Here is a 16,669-nt window from a genome sequence, read left to right as displayed (position 1 = left end):
TGCTTAATTTATTATGGGAAAAACAAACAATATGGAGGCATTGTTTCATGTTCAGAGAGAGGCGAATGATGAGCAATGGTTTACCTTTGGACAATAATATTAGGAAGACCAGGGACCATCACTTCGCTCAAATTGTTTGTCAGTGAATGGTGGTTGTCTTTAAATGTGTCCTATCCCACTCTTCATCTACAACACAGGTGTCAAACTGATTCGGGGCGGCACGGTAGCCTAGTGGTTAGAGCGTTGGACTAGTAACCGGAAGGTTGCAACCGGAAGGTCCCTGAACAGGCAGTTAACCCACTGTTCCTAGGCCGTCATTGAAAATAAGAATTTGTTCTTAACTGACTTGCCTAGTTAAATAAAGGTAAAATAAATAAAATTCAAAAAATTCCACGGAGGGCAGAGTGATTGCAAGTTTCTTCCCCTCCCTTTTACTAAAAAACTCTCCACACCTGGTTGTCTAGAGCTTAATTGGAAACAAAAACTTGCAGACACTAATGCCACGTTCACATGTTAGTCTGAACTAGGAAACTCTGAAATTTCCAACTTGCTAACTGGTTGTAGATATACACGTGTTCAACAAATCAGCAAGTCGATTAGCATTTGAACACGGCATAGGCCCTCCATGGAATGAGTTTGACACCCCTGATCGACAACGTGTGGTTCCAAGACAACACCAGCTTGGGAGCCAAATGCCAAAGGTTGACTTAATGACCGTTTGTGAGTCGTTATCTCCGTTTTTTGCCATTTCACTTTGTCATCCAGCCGATGCAGTTCAGTAAACATACCATGCTAAGGAGCTCAGTATGGAATCCTCAGTATGTCAAGAAAGTACAGTGCCTTGCGAAAGTATTCGGCCCCCTTGAACTTTGCGACCTTTTGCCACATTTCAGGCTTCAAACAAAATATATAAAACTGTATTTTTTTGTGAAGAATCAACAAGTGGGACACAATCATGAAGTGGAACGACATTTATTGGATATTTCAAACTTTTTTAACAAATCAAAAACTGAAAAATTGGGCGTGCAAAATTATTCAGACCCCTTAAGTTAATACTTTGTAGCGCCACCTTTTGCTGCGATTACATCTGTAAGTCGCTTGGGGTATGTCTCTATCAGTTTTGCACATCGAGAGACTGAAATTTTTTCCCATTCCTCCTTGCAAAACAGCTCGAGCTCAGTGAGGTTGGATGGAGAGCATTTGTGAACAGCAGTTTTCAGTTCTTTCCACAGATTCTCGATTGGATTCAGGTCTGGACTTTGACTTGGCCATTCTAACACCTGGATATGTTTATTTTTGAACCATTCCATTGTAGATTTTGTTTTATGTTTTGGATGATTGTCTTGTTGGAAGACAAATCTCCGTCCCAGTCTCAGGTTTTTTGCAGACTCCATCAGGTTTTCTTCCAGAATGGTCCTGTATTTGGCTCCATCCATCTTCCCATCAATTTTAACCATCTTCCCTGTCCCTGCTGAAGAAAAGCAGGCCCAAACCATGATGCTGCCACCACCATGTTTGACAGTGGGGATGGTGTGTTCAGGGTGTTGCTTTTACGCCAAACATAACGTTTTGCATTGTTGCCAAAAAGTTCAATTTTGGTTTCATCTGACCAGAGCACCTTCTTCCACATGTTTGGTGTGTCTCCCAGGTGGCTTGTGGCAAACTTTTAACAACACTTTTTATGGATATCTTTAAGAAATGGCTTTCTTCTTGCCACTCTTCCATAAAGGCCAGATTTGTGCAATATACGACTGATTGTTGTCCTATGGACAGAGTCTCCCACCTCAGCTGTAGATCTCTGCAGTTCATCCAGAGTGATCATGGGCCTCTTGGCTGCATCTCTGATCAGTCTTCTCCTTGTATGAGCTGAAAGTTTAGAGGGACGGCCAAGTCTTGGTAGATTTGCAGTGGTCTGATACTCCTTCCATTTCAATATTATCGCTTGCACAGTGCTCCTTGGGATGTTTAAAGCTTGGGAAATCTTTTTGTATCCAAATCCGGCTTTAAACTTATTCACAACAGTATCTCGGACCTGCCTGGTGTGTTCCTTGTTCTTCATGATGCTCTCTGCGCTTTTAACGGACCTCTGAGACTATCACAGTGCAGGTGCATTTATACGGAGACTTGATTACACACAGGTGGATTGTATTTATCATCATTAGTCATTTAGGTCAACTTGGATCATTCAGAGATCCTCACTGAACTTCTGGAGAGAGTTTGCTGCACTGAAAGTAAAGGGGCTGAATAATTTTGCACGGCAACTTTTTCAGTTTTTGATTTGTTAAAAAAGTTTGAAATATCCAATAAATGTCGTTCCACTTCATGATTGTGTCCCACTTGTTGATTCTTCACAAAAAAATACAGTTTTATATCTTTATGTTTGAAGCCTGAAATGTTGCAAAAGGTTGGGTTTATGTACTAAAATTATGTCAGAGCATTTGTTTGGATTATTTTATTGAATGCGTACTAAAATAATAAAATGTGTAGAAATATAAAACAAATATGGAGGCTGAACATGAACATGCTGTGTCAAATTGATGAAATGTTAAGATTGAAAAAAAAAAAAAACTAACAGCGCTTGGTTTTACATAATGAGTTCGTCAATGTTTTGGGGGTGAAAAGCAACCTGGTGTCTATTCAGATAAGAGCAGGCCAACACTGTTTAGAGAGGTATTCAGTGTATCTGTTTGTGCTGGTCCAGCTGAGTTGAGAAACCAATGTAAACTTCAGTCTTCTGAGATGATGTTCAAGTTTGCAAGGTGTCTCATAGTGGGTCTGCCATGTGGACAGTTCCAAGGCTGCTCTATCTCCCCCATATGAACCACAAGCTTCTTCATCTCACTGGTGCTCAGAGCAGTACCGATCATCACCTTACGTGGGAGACAGAGTACATAGCATCATTGGACCAGGGCACAAATTAAAATTGTGTCATTGGAAAACTAGCGCAAAAGTATGTTTAAAATACCAAACAAACATTTACACTTTCAATCACTGCATAACATACATTATAACTGGTGTATTTGTACTAATAACTCTTATTTAGTGGTTAAATCATAGAGCTCATTAAATCACAAGTCAATCACATTAATACATCACAAAAACATATACAGTTGAAGTCGGAAGTTTACATACACTTCGGTTGGAGTCATTAAAACTCATTTTCAAACACTCCACCAATTTCTTGTTAACAAACTATAGTTTTGGCAAGTCGGGTAGGACATCTACTTTGTGCATGACACAACTAATTTTTCTAACAATTGTTTACAGACAGATTATTTCACTGTATCACAATTCCAGTGTGTCAGAAGTTTACATACACTAAATTGACTGTGCCTTTAAACAGCTTGGAAAATCCCATAAAATGATGTCATGGCTTTAGAAGCTTCTGATAGGCTAATTGACATAATTTGAGTCAATTGGAGGTGTACCTGTAGATGTATTTCAAGGCCTACCTTCAAACTCAATGCCTCTTTGCTTGACATCATGGGAAAATCAAAAGAAATCAGCCAAGACCTCAGAAAAACAATTGTAGACCTCCACAAGTCTGGTTCCTCCTTGGGAGCAATTTCCAAATGCCTGAAGGTACCACGTTCATCTGTACAAACAATAGTACGCAAGTATAAACACCATGGGACCATGCAGCCATCATACCGCTCAGGAACGTCCTTTGGTGCAAAAAGCGCAAATCAATCCCAGAACAACAGCAAAGGACCTTGTAAATATGCTGGAGGAAACAGGTACAAAAGTATCTATATCCACATAACCTGAAAGGCCGCTCAGCAAGGAAGAAGCCACTGCTCCAAAATCGCCATTAAAAAGCCAAACTACGGTTTGCAACTGCACGTGGGGACAAAGATTGCACTTTTTGGAGAAATGTCCTCTGGTCTGATGAAACAAAAATAGAACTGTTTGGCCATAATGACCATTGTTATGTTTGGAGGAAAAAGGGGAGGTTTGCAAGCTGAAGAACACAATCCCTACCGGGAAGCACAGGGGTGGCAGCATCATGTTGTGGGAGTGCTTTGCTGCAGGAGGGACTGGTGCACGTCACAAAATAGATGGGAGGGAGGAAAATTAGGTGGATACATTGAAGCAACATCTCAAGACATATGTCAGGAAGTTAAAGCTTGGTCGCAAATGGGTCTTCTAAATGGACAATGATCCCAAGCATACTTCCAAAGGTGTGGCAAAATGGCTTAAGGACAACAAAGTCAAGGTATTGGAGTGGCCATCACAAAGCCCTGACCTCAATCCCATAGAAAATTTGTGGGCAAAACTGAAAAAGCGTGTGCGAGCAAGGAGGCCTACAAACCTGACTCAGTTACACCAGCTCTGTCAGGAGGAATGGGACAAAATTCACCCAACTTATTGTGGGATGCTTGTGGAAGGCTACCCGAAACATTTGACCCAAGTTAAACAATTTAAAGGCAATACTACCAAATACTAATTGAGTGCATGTAAACTACTGACCCACTGGCAATGTGATGAAAGAAATAAAAGCTGAAATAAATGATTCTCTCTACTATTATTCTGACATTTCACATTCTTAAAATAAAGTGGTGATCCTAACTGACTTAAGACAGATAATTTTTACTAGGATTAAATGTCATGAATTGTGAAAAACAGTGTTAAATGTATTTGGCTAAGGTGTATGTAAACATCCGACTTCAACTGTAACAGACACTTGCCGACTTCCTGCAGGCCCTGGAGGCGAACATCTGCCTGACACGAGACGGCCGACACATGACCCCTGGGCTGTCACTCAACATAAAGATGAGCTCCTCGATGTCCCCCGGACCAAATGTCCAGTTCTTACTGGTTGGCAGGGACACCAGCTTCACCCGCTCCATCACCTGGGCTGGAACACAGAGCACAATGGAATTCAGAATCAGAAAACAGACAGGCGCCATACCCATGCATGCTAGTTTGAAATCTACCTTTTGGAGAGTGTTATTGTAATTTCTTATGGCAAGGTATATTTTACCCCACTAAATATAGGAGTGAGTGAGCGTGTTGTTTTAATTTTTTTTACCCTCCTCATCTATGAGGAAATCAAAGCCATTCTTTCTGAAGATCTCAAGGTTCTCCACGAGAACGTTCTCGCTGACTGCTGTGAGGTGGAGATTCTGTGGACTGAGAACACCATAAAAACAAATAAGTTTAACACAAAAGGAGTTAAGTTAGCTATATAAAGTGGTGGTGAATGTCAGTGATTCCTTACACAATGAGTCTCTGTCCTTGCAGTGCAGTGTGTTGTTGAAGCATCTCAAAGTTGTACTTCTCGTCGGTGGCATGCTGGTCTATCATGAAGATGTCAGAGTTGAGCTTAGTTATGATGAAGCCCAGGTTAAACTGCCCGATTATCTCCATGTCCTTAAAACTGTCTTTGCTATGGGGATTACAGATGGGAACATTTCAACAGATTTAAGTATAATAACTTGATAATAATCATATTGATATGTTATGTCGACCCTGACGAAGGCAACGTGCACCGAAAAATTGGTTCAGAAATGCAATAGAAAAAAATATGATTAAATTGTGCCACTTTCTTATATGGAGATAAAAGGTCAAATATAGTGGTCAGGAAAAAAATATTGTCCTTACAATTAACCAACAATAACCAAAAATATCAGTTAAATTCCCACCATATCTCTTTCTTCAGCTCATCCTCAGCACTCTGATTCTCTCCAGGGCTGATTTTGGCTCTGAAGCGTCTGTAGCGCAGCCTGTCTTCAGCCTTCTCTCTACGCTGTTCCTGAAGCCTTCTCACCCTCCCAAACAGCTCCTGTACAGAGAACTGCAGTGGCACTGTCCTCTTCTGTACACAGACTGGTGCGTCCACATTAGACCCAGAGGATCCTTCAGAACCGGCTGAATGTGTGGTCTTGTACTCTAAGGAGAACTGACCATCCTCTAGTTTGGCCTTCTTGGCGTTGGGACTGAAGCTCATTTCCTCAGACATCTCTGAAAGTGGTTCAATCGGCCGGTCGAAGTGCTTAGCAACTGTGCGTTCCTCGTTGAAAGGTTCATTGAGTGCCTCGCTTTTTATAATGGGTTCGTCATCTACTGTGATGTCTGGTGAGTTGAACTCTGACCCTATAGTAGCATAGAGACTCTCTGGGGTGGCTGTGGGGGAGCTGTGCTCCGACAGGACGCTCTCTCTGCCAGAGTCTACGTCGCTCTCCGTCGTCCTTCCATACCTGAACCCCTCCAGCACAGACCTCCTCACAGGGGAACATTTCACTGCACCTCGACTGGTTTTCAAAGGAGATTGTAAACTTGGCCCGTGTGTGTTCTGACTCTTGTCAGAGCCTCCGAAGAAAGACTGCAGTTTCTTCTGGGTTGGACCAGTGTTAGCAGCTTTAGCAGTGCTCGACTTGGACCCACTGCCTGGGCTGTTGTGCATGGAGAAAGCAGCCTTCAATCCAGCCAAGTTGAGAGAAGACTGGGGGCTTGGTATAACAGATTCTGAATCATCTCCAGCTTCAGGAGCCGTCTCAGATGATGGAACCTGGCATCCTTCCATATCCGATGGAGGCTCTGCTGGTCTGTAGGTATCTTGTAAAGTGTGTTTACTGGTGGTGGAGAAGGACATGTGGTTGAGGCTGATCTTGTTGACCCCAGTCTCGTACATGGCGATGAGAGAGCTCTTCATGATGGCTAGCAGGAGTTTCTCCTCCTGGAGGAAGATCTGACGCTTGTCTGGCGTGACGTTCACATCCACACACTCTGAGGCAACAGTGATGTTCAATGCAACAAACGGATACTGATGTCTGTTAAAGGTGTGATACACTTCATTCACAACCTTGGAGACCTTAGAAGGATCACACGGGCGGTTGTTGATGTAAAAGAACTGTCTGTCTGTGGCACTTCTCCCGACACCATGATCCCCTCGCGACACAAAACCGGAGATTGCGAAGAGGTCTTTGGGTAGGTCTGCATTACTCAGTCCATAATCCTCCTTGATGTTGTCTGTTGGCGAGAGCTGCTGGAATAGAAGCAGACTCTGCAACTGTTTGGGGCCAAATATGGCTCCAATGTTGTCTCTCATGCTCTGCCTGCCGCTGGTGCAGAGGACCGGGGTGCGTTTGCCCTGTCCCGTCTGGTTGGTGCAGGTGATACGAACCCCTGTTGAGACGATGCAGTAGGACTGGAGGATGTGAATCATCTTGGTGTATTCCTGCACACATACAACGTGGGAGCATAATACTTTATACATTCCCTAAACCAGTTCTGAAGAAAATACAAACAGTAGAATAAAACCAGTCAAAGTAGTGTGTTGACATTCCTTTTAAAGGAGTGCTGTTATTTTAGTCAATTGTGTTGTGGTTGAGTAATGTACTGTCCAACCACAGCATGACACACCACTCAGTGTAGATCCAAACGAATATGACTGACTAGTGACTAATAACCTCCAGTATTTATGCTGCAGTAGTTTATGTGTCAGGGGGCTAGGGTCAGTCTGTTATATCTGGAGTTTTTCTCCTGTCTTATCCGGTGTGTCCTGTGTGAATTTAAGTATGCTCTCTCTTATTCTCTCTCTCGCTTTCTCTCTCTCGGAGGACCTGAGCCCTAGGACCATGCCTCAGGACTACCTGGCATGATGACTCCTTGCTGTCCCCAGTCCACCTGGCTGTGCTGCTGCTCCAGTTTCAACTGTTGTGCCTGTGGCTATGGAACCCTAACCTGTTCACCGGATGTGTTACCTGTCCCAGACCTGTTTTCAACTCTCTAGAGACATCAGGAGCAGTAGAGATACTCTGAATGATCAGCTATGAAAAGCCAACTGACATTTACTCCTGAGGTGCTGACCTATTGCACCCTCGACAACCACTGTGATTATTATTATTTGACCCTGCTGGTCATCTATGAACATTTGAACATCTTGGCCATGTTCTGTTATAATGTCCACCCGGCACAGCCAGAAGAGGACTGGCCACCCCTCATAACTTGGTTCCTCTCTAGGTTTCTTTCTAGGTTCTGGCTTTTCTAGGGAGTTTTTCCTAGCCACCATGCTTCTACAGCTGCATTGCTTGCTGTTTGGGGTTTTAGGCTGGGTTTCTGTACAGCACTTTGAGATATCAGCTGATGTAAGAAGGGCTTTATAAATAAATTGGATAATAACTGACCTTTTTGATGTTGCGTTGGAACTCCTTGTGTCGGACAGGCAGGGTGTAGAAGAGCTGCGACAGGCTGACCGTGGTGCCCTGCTGCCTGGGGTGGGGCAACTGTTGGGTCAGGTGACCGTTGTGGTCAAACACCAGCTTGGTGCCCACCTGTGCAGCCTCATGACAGGTCACAACACTGAGGTCACTGGGGAGAGAAGAGAGGAGGTCAGCTGATAATACTGCAGAGGAGAGTAGGGAACTTGTATCTGACTCTTAGAGTAAGTACAACTACGTTATACTCTCCATCCATCCAGGATATATAGAGAGATAGAACACAGCTTTACCTGAGGGCACAAAGAGAGCTGAGGGCTTCCCCTCTGAAGCCAAATGTTTCCACGTGGATAAGGTCAGAGAAATCCTTCAGCTTCGATGTGTGGTGCTTCAAGGCTGTGGTCAGGAGGATAAAATCAAGGGCCTGAGTACAGTGTCCTATAAAAACAGTATACTACAGTATGCAATATACAAACATTCAATTGGCAGATAAATGGTGTTACTCACTTAGTCCTTCAAAATTAGCCTCTTCCACTCCTTTGCCGTTGTCAGACACTTCCACAAGCTCTGTTCCGCTGTCCTTCAATTTAATGTCTACAGATATGAGGTGGAAACAACTCTCCATAATTTGGATTTGTGCAACAACAACAACGCATTTCCAAAACAGAAACCATACTACATCCACAGTCGATTTACAGTACAGTATTTGCAATAGAGGTCGACCAATTAATCGGAAATTAGGGCCGATTTTAAGTTTTTATAACAATTGGAAATCTGTATTTTTGGGAGTCGATTTGCAGATTTTTAAATGTATTTTTACACCTTTATTTAACCAGGCAAGTCAGTTAAGAACACTTTCTTATTTTCAATGACGGCCTAGGAACGGTGGGTTAACTTAACTGCCTTGTTAAGGGGCAGAACGACAGATTTTCACCTTGTCAGCTCGGGGGATCCAATCGTGCAACCTTACAGTTAACTCGTCCAACGCAATAACGACCTGCCTCTCTCGTTGCACTCCACAAGGAGACTGCCTGTTACGCGAATGCAGTAAGCCAAGGTAAGTTGCTAGCTAGCATTAAACTTATCTCATAAAAAACAATCAATCATAATCACTAGTTAACTACACATGGTTGATGATATTACTAGATATTATCTAGCGTGTCCTGCATTGCCTATAATCTGACTGAGCATACAAATATCTAAGTATCTGACTGAGCGGTGGTAGGCAGAAGCAGGCGCGTAAACATTCATTCAAACAGCACTTTTGTGCGTTTTGCCAGCAGCTCTTCGTTGTGCGTCAAGCATTGCGCTGTTTATGACTTCAAGCCTATCAACTCCCGAGATGAGGCTGGTGTTACCGAAGTGAAATGGCTAGCTAGTTAGCGCGCGCTAATTGTCGTTGTGTTGCTGGTTCGAGCCCAGGGAGAAGCGAGGAGAGGGACGGAAGCTATACTGTTTCACTGGCAATACTAAAGTGCCTATAAGAACATCCAATAGTCAAAGGTTAATGAAATACAAATGGTAGAGGGAAATAGTCCTATAATAACTACAACCTAAAACGTCTTACCTGGGAATATTGAAGACTCATGTTAAAAGGAACCACCAGCTTTCATATGTTCTCATGTTCTGAGCAAGGAACTTCAGCTTTCTTACATAGCACATATTACACTTTCACTTTCTTCTCCAACACTTTGTTTTTGCATTATTTAAACCAAATTGAACATGTTTCATTGTTTACTTGAGGCTAAATTGATTTTATTGATGTATTATATTAAGTTAAAGTAAGTGTTCATTCAGTATTGTTGCGATTGTCATTATTACAAATAAATAAATAAAAATCGGCCGATTAATCGGTATCGGCTTTTTTGGTCATCCAATAATCGGTATCTGCGTTGAAAAATCATAATCGGTCGACCTCTAATTTGCAAAGCACTTACCAACATTGGTGGCCCCTGCATCAATACTGTTTTCAACCAGTTCCTTGACAGCTGTAGCCAGGGTCAACACAACTTGTCCAGAGCAGATCTGATGCACAGAGTGCCTGTCAATGGCCTTGATTATTCCAGCTGGTTCAGAGCTGTTATGAAATATAATCATCATGACACAAATGGCTTTGGTACATGTATGCAGGTGTTTTCATTCTACACAATTATGGTTCCTTGCAGTTGAGTGTAACATCAATGAACAAGGAAACATGTAGATGGGTACTCTTCTCACCTTGCATCCGTCATCTCGACTGTTTGAAGAAAACACCCTAGCTGGTGCACTGTCTGTCTGTATAAGGTCTATATTCTGTTTGTTGATTCTGTTTTCTCTGGTAGCACCATTTCATCAAATCAAATTCCGGCTACAACTAGATGGCTAGCGTCTGACAAACCAGCTAGCTAGCTGTCATACATGTTGTCAGCAAGTAAGAATACTAACGTTCAGTTCACAGAATTCAGTTATCGCAACAACAAAATCAGTAAACCGTGATTTAGAAGGAAGTGGCTGCAATGAAAACAAAGGTAGACCTCTTCCTCCTCATGTTGACATCCATCTATCCGCGCGCTTGTTTTGGATTAATCACCATAGATTCTGCGCAGAGAACACGAGCAGAGCGCTTGCTCTTCCTCCTCCTCCTCCTCTTCTTCGTCGGGGTTGGTTAAGCGGATCGCATCCAACTTTAATGTGCATACATTGCCACCTACTGTACTGGAGTGTGGGGCCAGTCACGGCCTGTCTATTTCACTCCTCTTACATTAGTCCTGTAAGAGGAGTGAAATAGACACCACTCCCCCCCCACTACACCACCCTCTCTAGACCGCTGCGCCACTCGGGAGGCCCCGCAAATAGATTTTAACAAACAATTAGTCCCCCAAAAAATGCGGCCCTCCGTTGAATTTCAAAATCCCGCTGTGGTGCTCGAGCCAAAAAGTTTGCCCACCCCTGCGCTAGTGCCTACATTATATTCAATACTCTTAGACAGTTGTGTGCCTGTGTTATGACGTTCTCTTACTGTTAGTTGTTGGTGCGCAATGCGCATGAACAGTTATCTCGGTTTCGCAGGGTCCAAGCAGGGTCATGGCTAGAAAGGATTTAAATGTTGTCAAATCAACGTCAAAAGTTGTTTGACAAAAGCAGTAACCTTTTGAACTATTGAACATGTCAGTACTTGTAGTTTTCTTTTGAGGCCATCTCTAACATGTGTATTTTTTTCTAATTAATAGTATTTTAAATACATGTATGTCACCAATAAAGATTTGTAACATTTCATCATCATCCTTGCCAGGATCAGGGACGAAATGAGATGCTGCAGGGAATGTCTGACTTGTAGCGCAATAATAAAACGAACAAAATCGCGGCAATGGATTACATGAATGGATAGGGTTACGGTTTAAAAGTGATACAATCTCATCAATATATAATGATACAAATGAAGTCAGACTTGATTCATAATTTCTCCTCAAAGTGGACGTGAATTGATTAAACTGAACGTAATGTTCAGCTCAGGTTGTTTTAAGACCCCCCCCCCCCCCCCCCCTCTCTCTTTCCTGTGTGTGTTGTTCGAAATGGATGACATTTGACGGTATGGGACTCTTCTGGCGAGCTTTTGTAAATATTATTTGATAATAACGTCTACCTAAAGTAGTTACCGTTCATGCGAAATGGAAAATATTAAAGCCTAAGTATTCTTACAGTTGGACATGGATTTATGCCAGTTAAATGGCCGACGTCAATATGTTTAGCTCTCTGAACGGGCTCAGGGAGGAAAGTTCGAGTAAGCAGCAGCATGATCAACCCCTTGATTCGCCGAAATCTAACCACAACGACCAGACATGAGGGGAGTGTGTTTAATTTGACCAACAGTGAAGATGAGACACCCGAAATTGATTCTACAAATATGGCTGTGCTAACTAGCCTCAATCTAACTAGCTAGCCAGAATTGAGAATGTATGTATGTATGTAATGGTACTGTGGGCAGAGTCATCCTGCTGCCAGCCAGCCTAACCACTGAATGTACCTGCAATAGGGTCCAGTTGCGACGTCATCTCTCAGAGCAGTCATTCCTATGCTGCCATCTACTGAAATGTCATATTTCAATGCATTTCATCTTTCAGAAAAAGTGGGATATCGAAAGAGTGGGCGTTTCGAAAGGAACCATATAAGGAGAAGTGGGGATTTCGAAAGGAGTCTTAACACTAGACGCGCTGGAATTCCATAAATACTAGAACCGCCATGACTTGATATTTTCTATTATTATTTCAAATATTTAATAAAATACATTGTAAAATCAATGCTTTTTATAAGAAGGTAGCTAACATTTACGAAAAACGTAAAGTTACATATATGGCAACGGGTAGGTAAAGTTCAAACACAAAGCTCACAGTGAGTGAATATACATTTTTCTTGGCTACAACTGAAATTCCTTACTGTCATCTCTGCAGACCATGACTAAAGTCCGATAACACAAAGGACATCTTGAGTGGCACTTTTTGAAAACCCCACTTCTCCTGATATGGTTCCTTTCGAAACCCCCACTTTTCCTGAGAGATGCACTGCATTGAGAGATTACATATCAGTATGCGGTAGCATAGAGACCCTGAGGGATGACTGCTCTGAGAGACGATATCGGAGCTGGACCCCTTTCCCTACCTGGTCCGGTTTCCCAAAAGCTAATGCCGCGTTCAAAACAACTGGGACATTTTTGACTCCAGTGCGTTCAAAACAACTGGGAACCCAGGAGAAAAAATGAGCTCCGACTGGGAAAAATGTATTTCAAAAGTCATCCAACTCGGTCCTCTTTCTAGAGAACCGACCTGAAGATCGTCATAATTTTACGTCGTATTATTCAGAGTTCCCAGTTGCTGTGAACGCGGCATGAATTCGTCGTTAACACCTTCGTAAGAACATCGTTACATCTCCGAGTTGTTTTCCAAAACCAATGCATTTGAAAACGCCTGTAGTCTTACGCCTGCCTCAGACCACTTGTAGAACAGCTAAGGGCATCGTCCGATTATTTTTTTGCACACTTGCGTCACTTTATACACAGAAGAGATCCGCTAAACATGGTTTATCCGTCTTTCTGTGTCCACTGATAGCGTCAGAACAAAGTTCGTAAATTGCTTCCAGTGTGTCAGAATGCGCTCTTGACAACTTTTGTCTCCAAAATATTGGCCGCTTCGTGGGCGTAGGTGTGAAACTAATCAAGTTAGTAAAAAAATAAGTTACGAACAAAATAGCACAATTGATTACGGGCATGTAAAACGTCATCCATCCTCTTCGGCGCCATCATCTAGATATGTTAGTGCCACTGAATTCATTTAAAATATTGATGGGAGACTGTTACGGAGTATTGTAAATGCTTTTTATAGGCTGAATCATGTTGTTGTATTTTTAAATTCTGTAATGTATTGATTGTTGCTGCCGCGTCGGTCAGGTCTCACTTAAAAAAGAGACTCTGGGTCTCAATTGGCTTTTCCTGGTTCAATAAAACAACTAACTTGCCTATATAAAGGTAAAATATATATATATTTATACAGTTGAAGTCGGAAGTTTACATATACTTAGGTTGGAGTCATTAAAACTCGTTTTTCAAACACTCCACAAATTTCTTGTTAACAAACTATAGTTTTGGCAAGTCGGTTAGGACATCTACTTCGTGCATGACAGAGGAATTTTTCCCTCAATTGTTTACAGACAGATTATTTGACTTATAATTCACTGTATCACAATTCCAGTGGGTCAGAAGTTGTTTACTGTGCCTTTAAACAGCTTACAGACGATAGGCAATTAAGGTCACAGTTATGAAAACGTAGGACACTAAAGAGGCCTTTCTACTGACTCTGAAAAACACCAAAAGAAAGAAGTCCAGGGTCCCTGCTAATCTGTCTGAACGTGCCTTAGGCATGCTGCAAGGAGGCATGAGGAGTGCTGATTTGGCCAGGGCAATAAATTGCAATGTCCTTACTGTAAGACGCCTAAGACAGCGCTACAGGGAGACAGGATGGACAGCTGATCGTCCCCGCAGTGGCAGACCATGAGTAACAACACCTGCACAGGATTGATACATCCAAACATTTCACCTGTGGGACAGGTACAGGATGGCAACAACAACTGCCCGAGTTACATCAGGAACGCACAATCCCCCCATCAGTGCTCAGACTGTCCGCAATAGGCTGAGATAGGCTGGACTGAGGGCTTGTAGGCCTTTTGTAAGGCAGGTCCTCACCAGACATCACCAGCAACAATGTCGCCTATGGGCACAAACTCACCGTCGCTGGACCAGACAGGACTGGCAAAAAGTGATTTTTTGTCTCACCAGGGGTGATGGTAGGATTCACGTTTATCGTCAAAGGAATGAGCGTTACACCGAGGCCTGTACACTGGAGCGGGATCGATTTGGAAGTGTAGGGTCCGTCATGGTCTGGGGCGGTGTGTCACAGCATCATCGGACTGAGCTTGTTGTCGTTGCCTGCAATCTCAACGCTGTGTGTTACAGGGAAGACATCCTCCTCCCTCATGTGGTACCCTTCCTGCAGGCTCATCCTGACATGACCCCCCAGCATGACAATGCCACCAGCCATACTGCTCGTTCTGTGCGTGATTTCCTGCAAGACAGGAATGTCAGTGTTCTGCCATGGCCAGCGAAGAGCCCGGATCTCAATCCCATTGAGAACATCTGGGACCTGTTAGATCGGAGGGTGAGGGCTAGGGCCATTCCCCCCAGAAATGTCCGGGAACTTGCAGGTGCCTTGGTGGAAGAGTGGGGTACATCTCACAGCAATAACTGGCAAATCTGGTGCAGTCCATGAGGAAGAGATGCACTGCAGTACTTAATGCAGCTGGTGGCCACACCAGATACTGACTGTTACTTTTGATTTTGACCCCCCCCTTTTTTTCAGGGACACATTATTACATTTCTGTTAGTCACGTGTCTATGGAACTTGTTCAGTTTACGTCTCAGTTGTTGAATCTTATGTTCATACAAATATTTACACATGTTAAGTTTGCTGAAAATAAACGCAGTTGACAGTGAGAGGATGTTTCTTTTTTTGCTGAGTTTGAAATATACAGTGGGGCAAAAAAGTATTTAGTCAGCCACCAATTGTGCAAGTTCTCCCACTTAAAAAGATGAGACAGGCCTGTAATTTTCATCATAGGTACACTTCAACTATGACAGACAAAATGAGAAAAAAAGCCATAAAATCACATTGTGGGATTTTTAATGAATTTATTTGCAAATTATGGAGGAAAATAAGTATTTGGTCAATAACAAAAGTTTATCTCAATACTTTGTTATATACCCTTTGTTGGCAATGACAGAGGTCAAACGTTTTCTGTAAGTCTTCACAAGGTTTTCACACACTGTTGCTGGTATTTTGGCCCATTCCTCCATGCAGATCTTCTCTAGAGCAGTGATGTTTTGGGGCTGTTGCTGGGCAACACGGACTTTCAACTCCCTCCAAAGAGTTTCTATGGGGTTGAGATCTGGAGACTGGCTAGGCCACTCCAGGACCTTGAAATGCTTCTTACGAAGCCACTCCTTCGTTGCCCGGGCGGTGTGTTTGGGATCATTGTCATGCTGAAAGACCCAGCCACGTTTCATCTTCAATGCCCTTGCTGATGGAAGGAGGTTTTCACTCAAAATCTCACAATACATGGCCCCATTCATTCTTTCCTTTACACGGATCAGTCTTCCTGGTCCCTTTGCAGAAAAACAGCCCCAAAACATGATGTTTCCACCCCCATGCTTCACAGTAGGTATGGTGTTCTTTGGATGCAACTCAGCATTCTTTGTCCTCCAAACACGATGAGTTGAGTTTTTACCAAAAAGTTATATTTTGGTTTCATCTGGCCATATGACATTCTCCCAATCTTCTTCTGGATCATCCAAATGCTCTCTAGCAAACTTCAGACGGGCCTGGACATGTACTGGCTTAAGCAGGGGGACACGTCTGGCACTGCAGGATTTGAGTCTCTGGTGGCGTAGTGTGTTACTGATGGTAGGCTTTGTTACTTTGGTCCCAGCTCTCTGCAGGTCATTCACTAGGCCCCTCCGTGTGGTTCTGGGATTTTTGCTCACCGTTCTTGTGATAATTTTGACCCCACGGGGTGAGATCTTGCGTGGAGCCCCAGATCGAGGGAGATTATCAGTGGTCTTGTATGTCTTCCATTTCCTAATATTTGCTCCCACAGTTGATTTCTTCAAACCAATCTGCTTACCTATTGCGGATTCAGTCTTCCCAGCCTGGTGCAGGTCTACAGTTTTGTTTCTGGTGTCCTTTGACAGCTCTTTGGTCTTGGCCATAGTGGAGTTTGGAGTGTGACTGTTTGAGGTTGTGGATAGGTGTCTTTTATACTGATAACAAGTTCAAACAGGTGCCATTAATACAGGTAACGAGTGGAGGACAGAGGAGCATCTTAAAGAAGAAGTTACAGGTCTGTGAGAGCCAGAAAACTTGCTTGTTTGTAGGTGACCAAATTCTTATTTTCCATCATTTGCAAATAAATTCATTAAAAATCCTACA

At 43.0% G+C, this 16,669-nt stretch overlaps 1 protein-coding gene across 2 annotated transcripts; it reads right to left on the bottom strand.

The window, feature by feature from the left end:
* Nucleotides 1-2,439: 2,439 nt before the first annotated feature.
* LOC110499200 (mismatch repair endonuclease PMS2) lies at nucleotides 2,440-12,969 on the bottom strand. 2 transcript variants are annotated; one of them, XM_021576174.3, is made up of 10 exons: nucleotides 12,163-12,969; nucleotides 10,097-10,236; nucleotides 8,667-8,753; nucleotides 8,453-8,555; nucleotides 8,130-8,313; nucleotides 5,646-7,180; nucleotides 5,222-5,389; nucleotides 5,033-5,133; nucleotides 4,689-4,858; nucleotides 2,440-2,870 (listed from the first exon to the last, which is right to left on the bottom strand). In XM_021576174.3, exons 1-10 carry the CDS (start codon nucleotides 12,204-12,206, stop codon nucleotides 2,727-2,729), a joined length of 2,676 nt encoding a protein of 891 aa, XP_021431849.1. In that variant the 5' UTR covers nucleotides 12,207-12,969; the 3' UTR covers nucleotides 2,440-2,726. The 2 variants fall into 2 exon arrangements, with proteins under 2 accessions (XP_021431849.1, XP_021431850.1); XM_021576175.3 differs by lacking the exon at nucleotides 12,163-12,969 and adding an exon at nucleotides 10,377-10,894.
* Nucleotides 12,970-16,669: the final 3,700 nt, after the last annotated feature.

The sequence above is a fragment of the Oncorhynchus mykiss genome, chromosome 20 (assembly GCF_057628025.1).
Source record: "Oncorhynchus mykiss isolate SJ-2025 chromosome 20, ASM5762802v1, whole genome shotgun sequence".
NCBI classification, from domain to species: domain Eukaryota; kingdom Metazoa; phylum Chordata; class Actinopteri; order Salmoniformes; family Salmonidae; genus Oncorhynchus; species Oncorhynchus mykiss.
The sequence above is the reverse complement of the archived record's forward strand: the minus strand, read 5'-3'. Positions and strand labels throughout refer to the sequence as shown.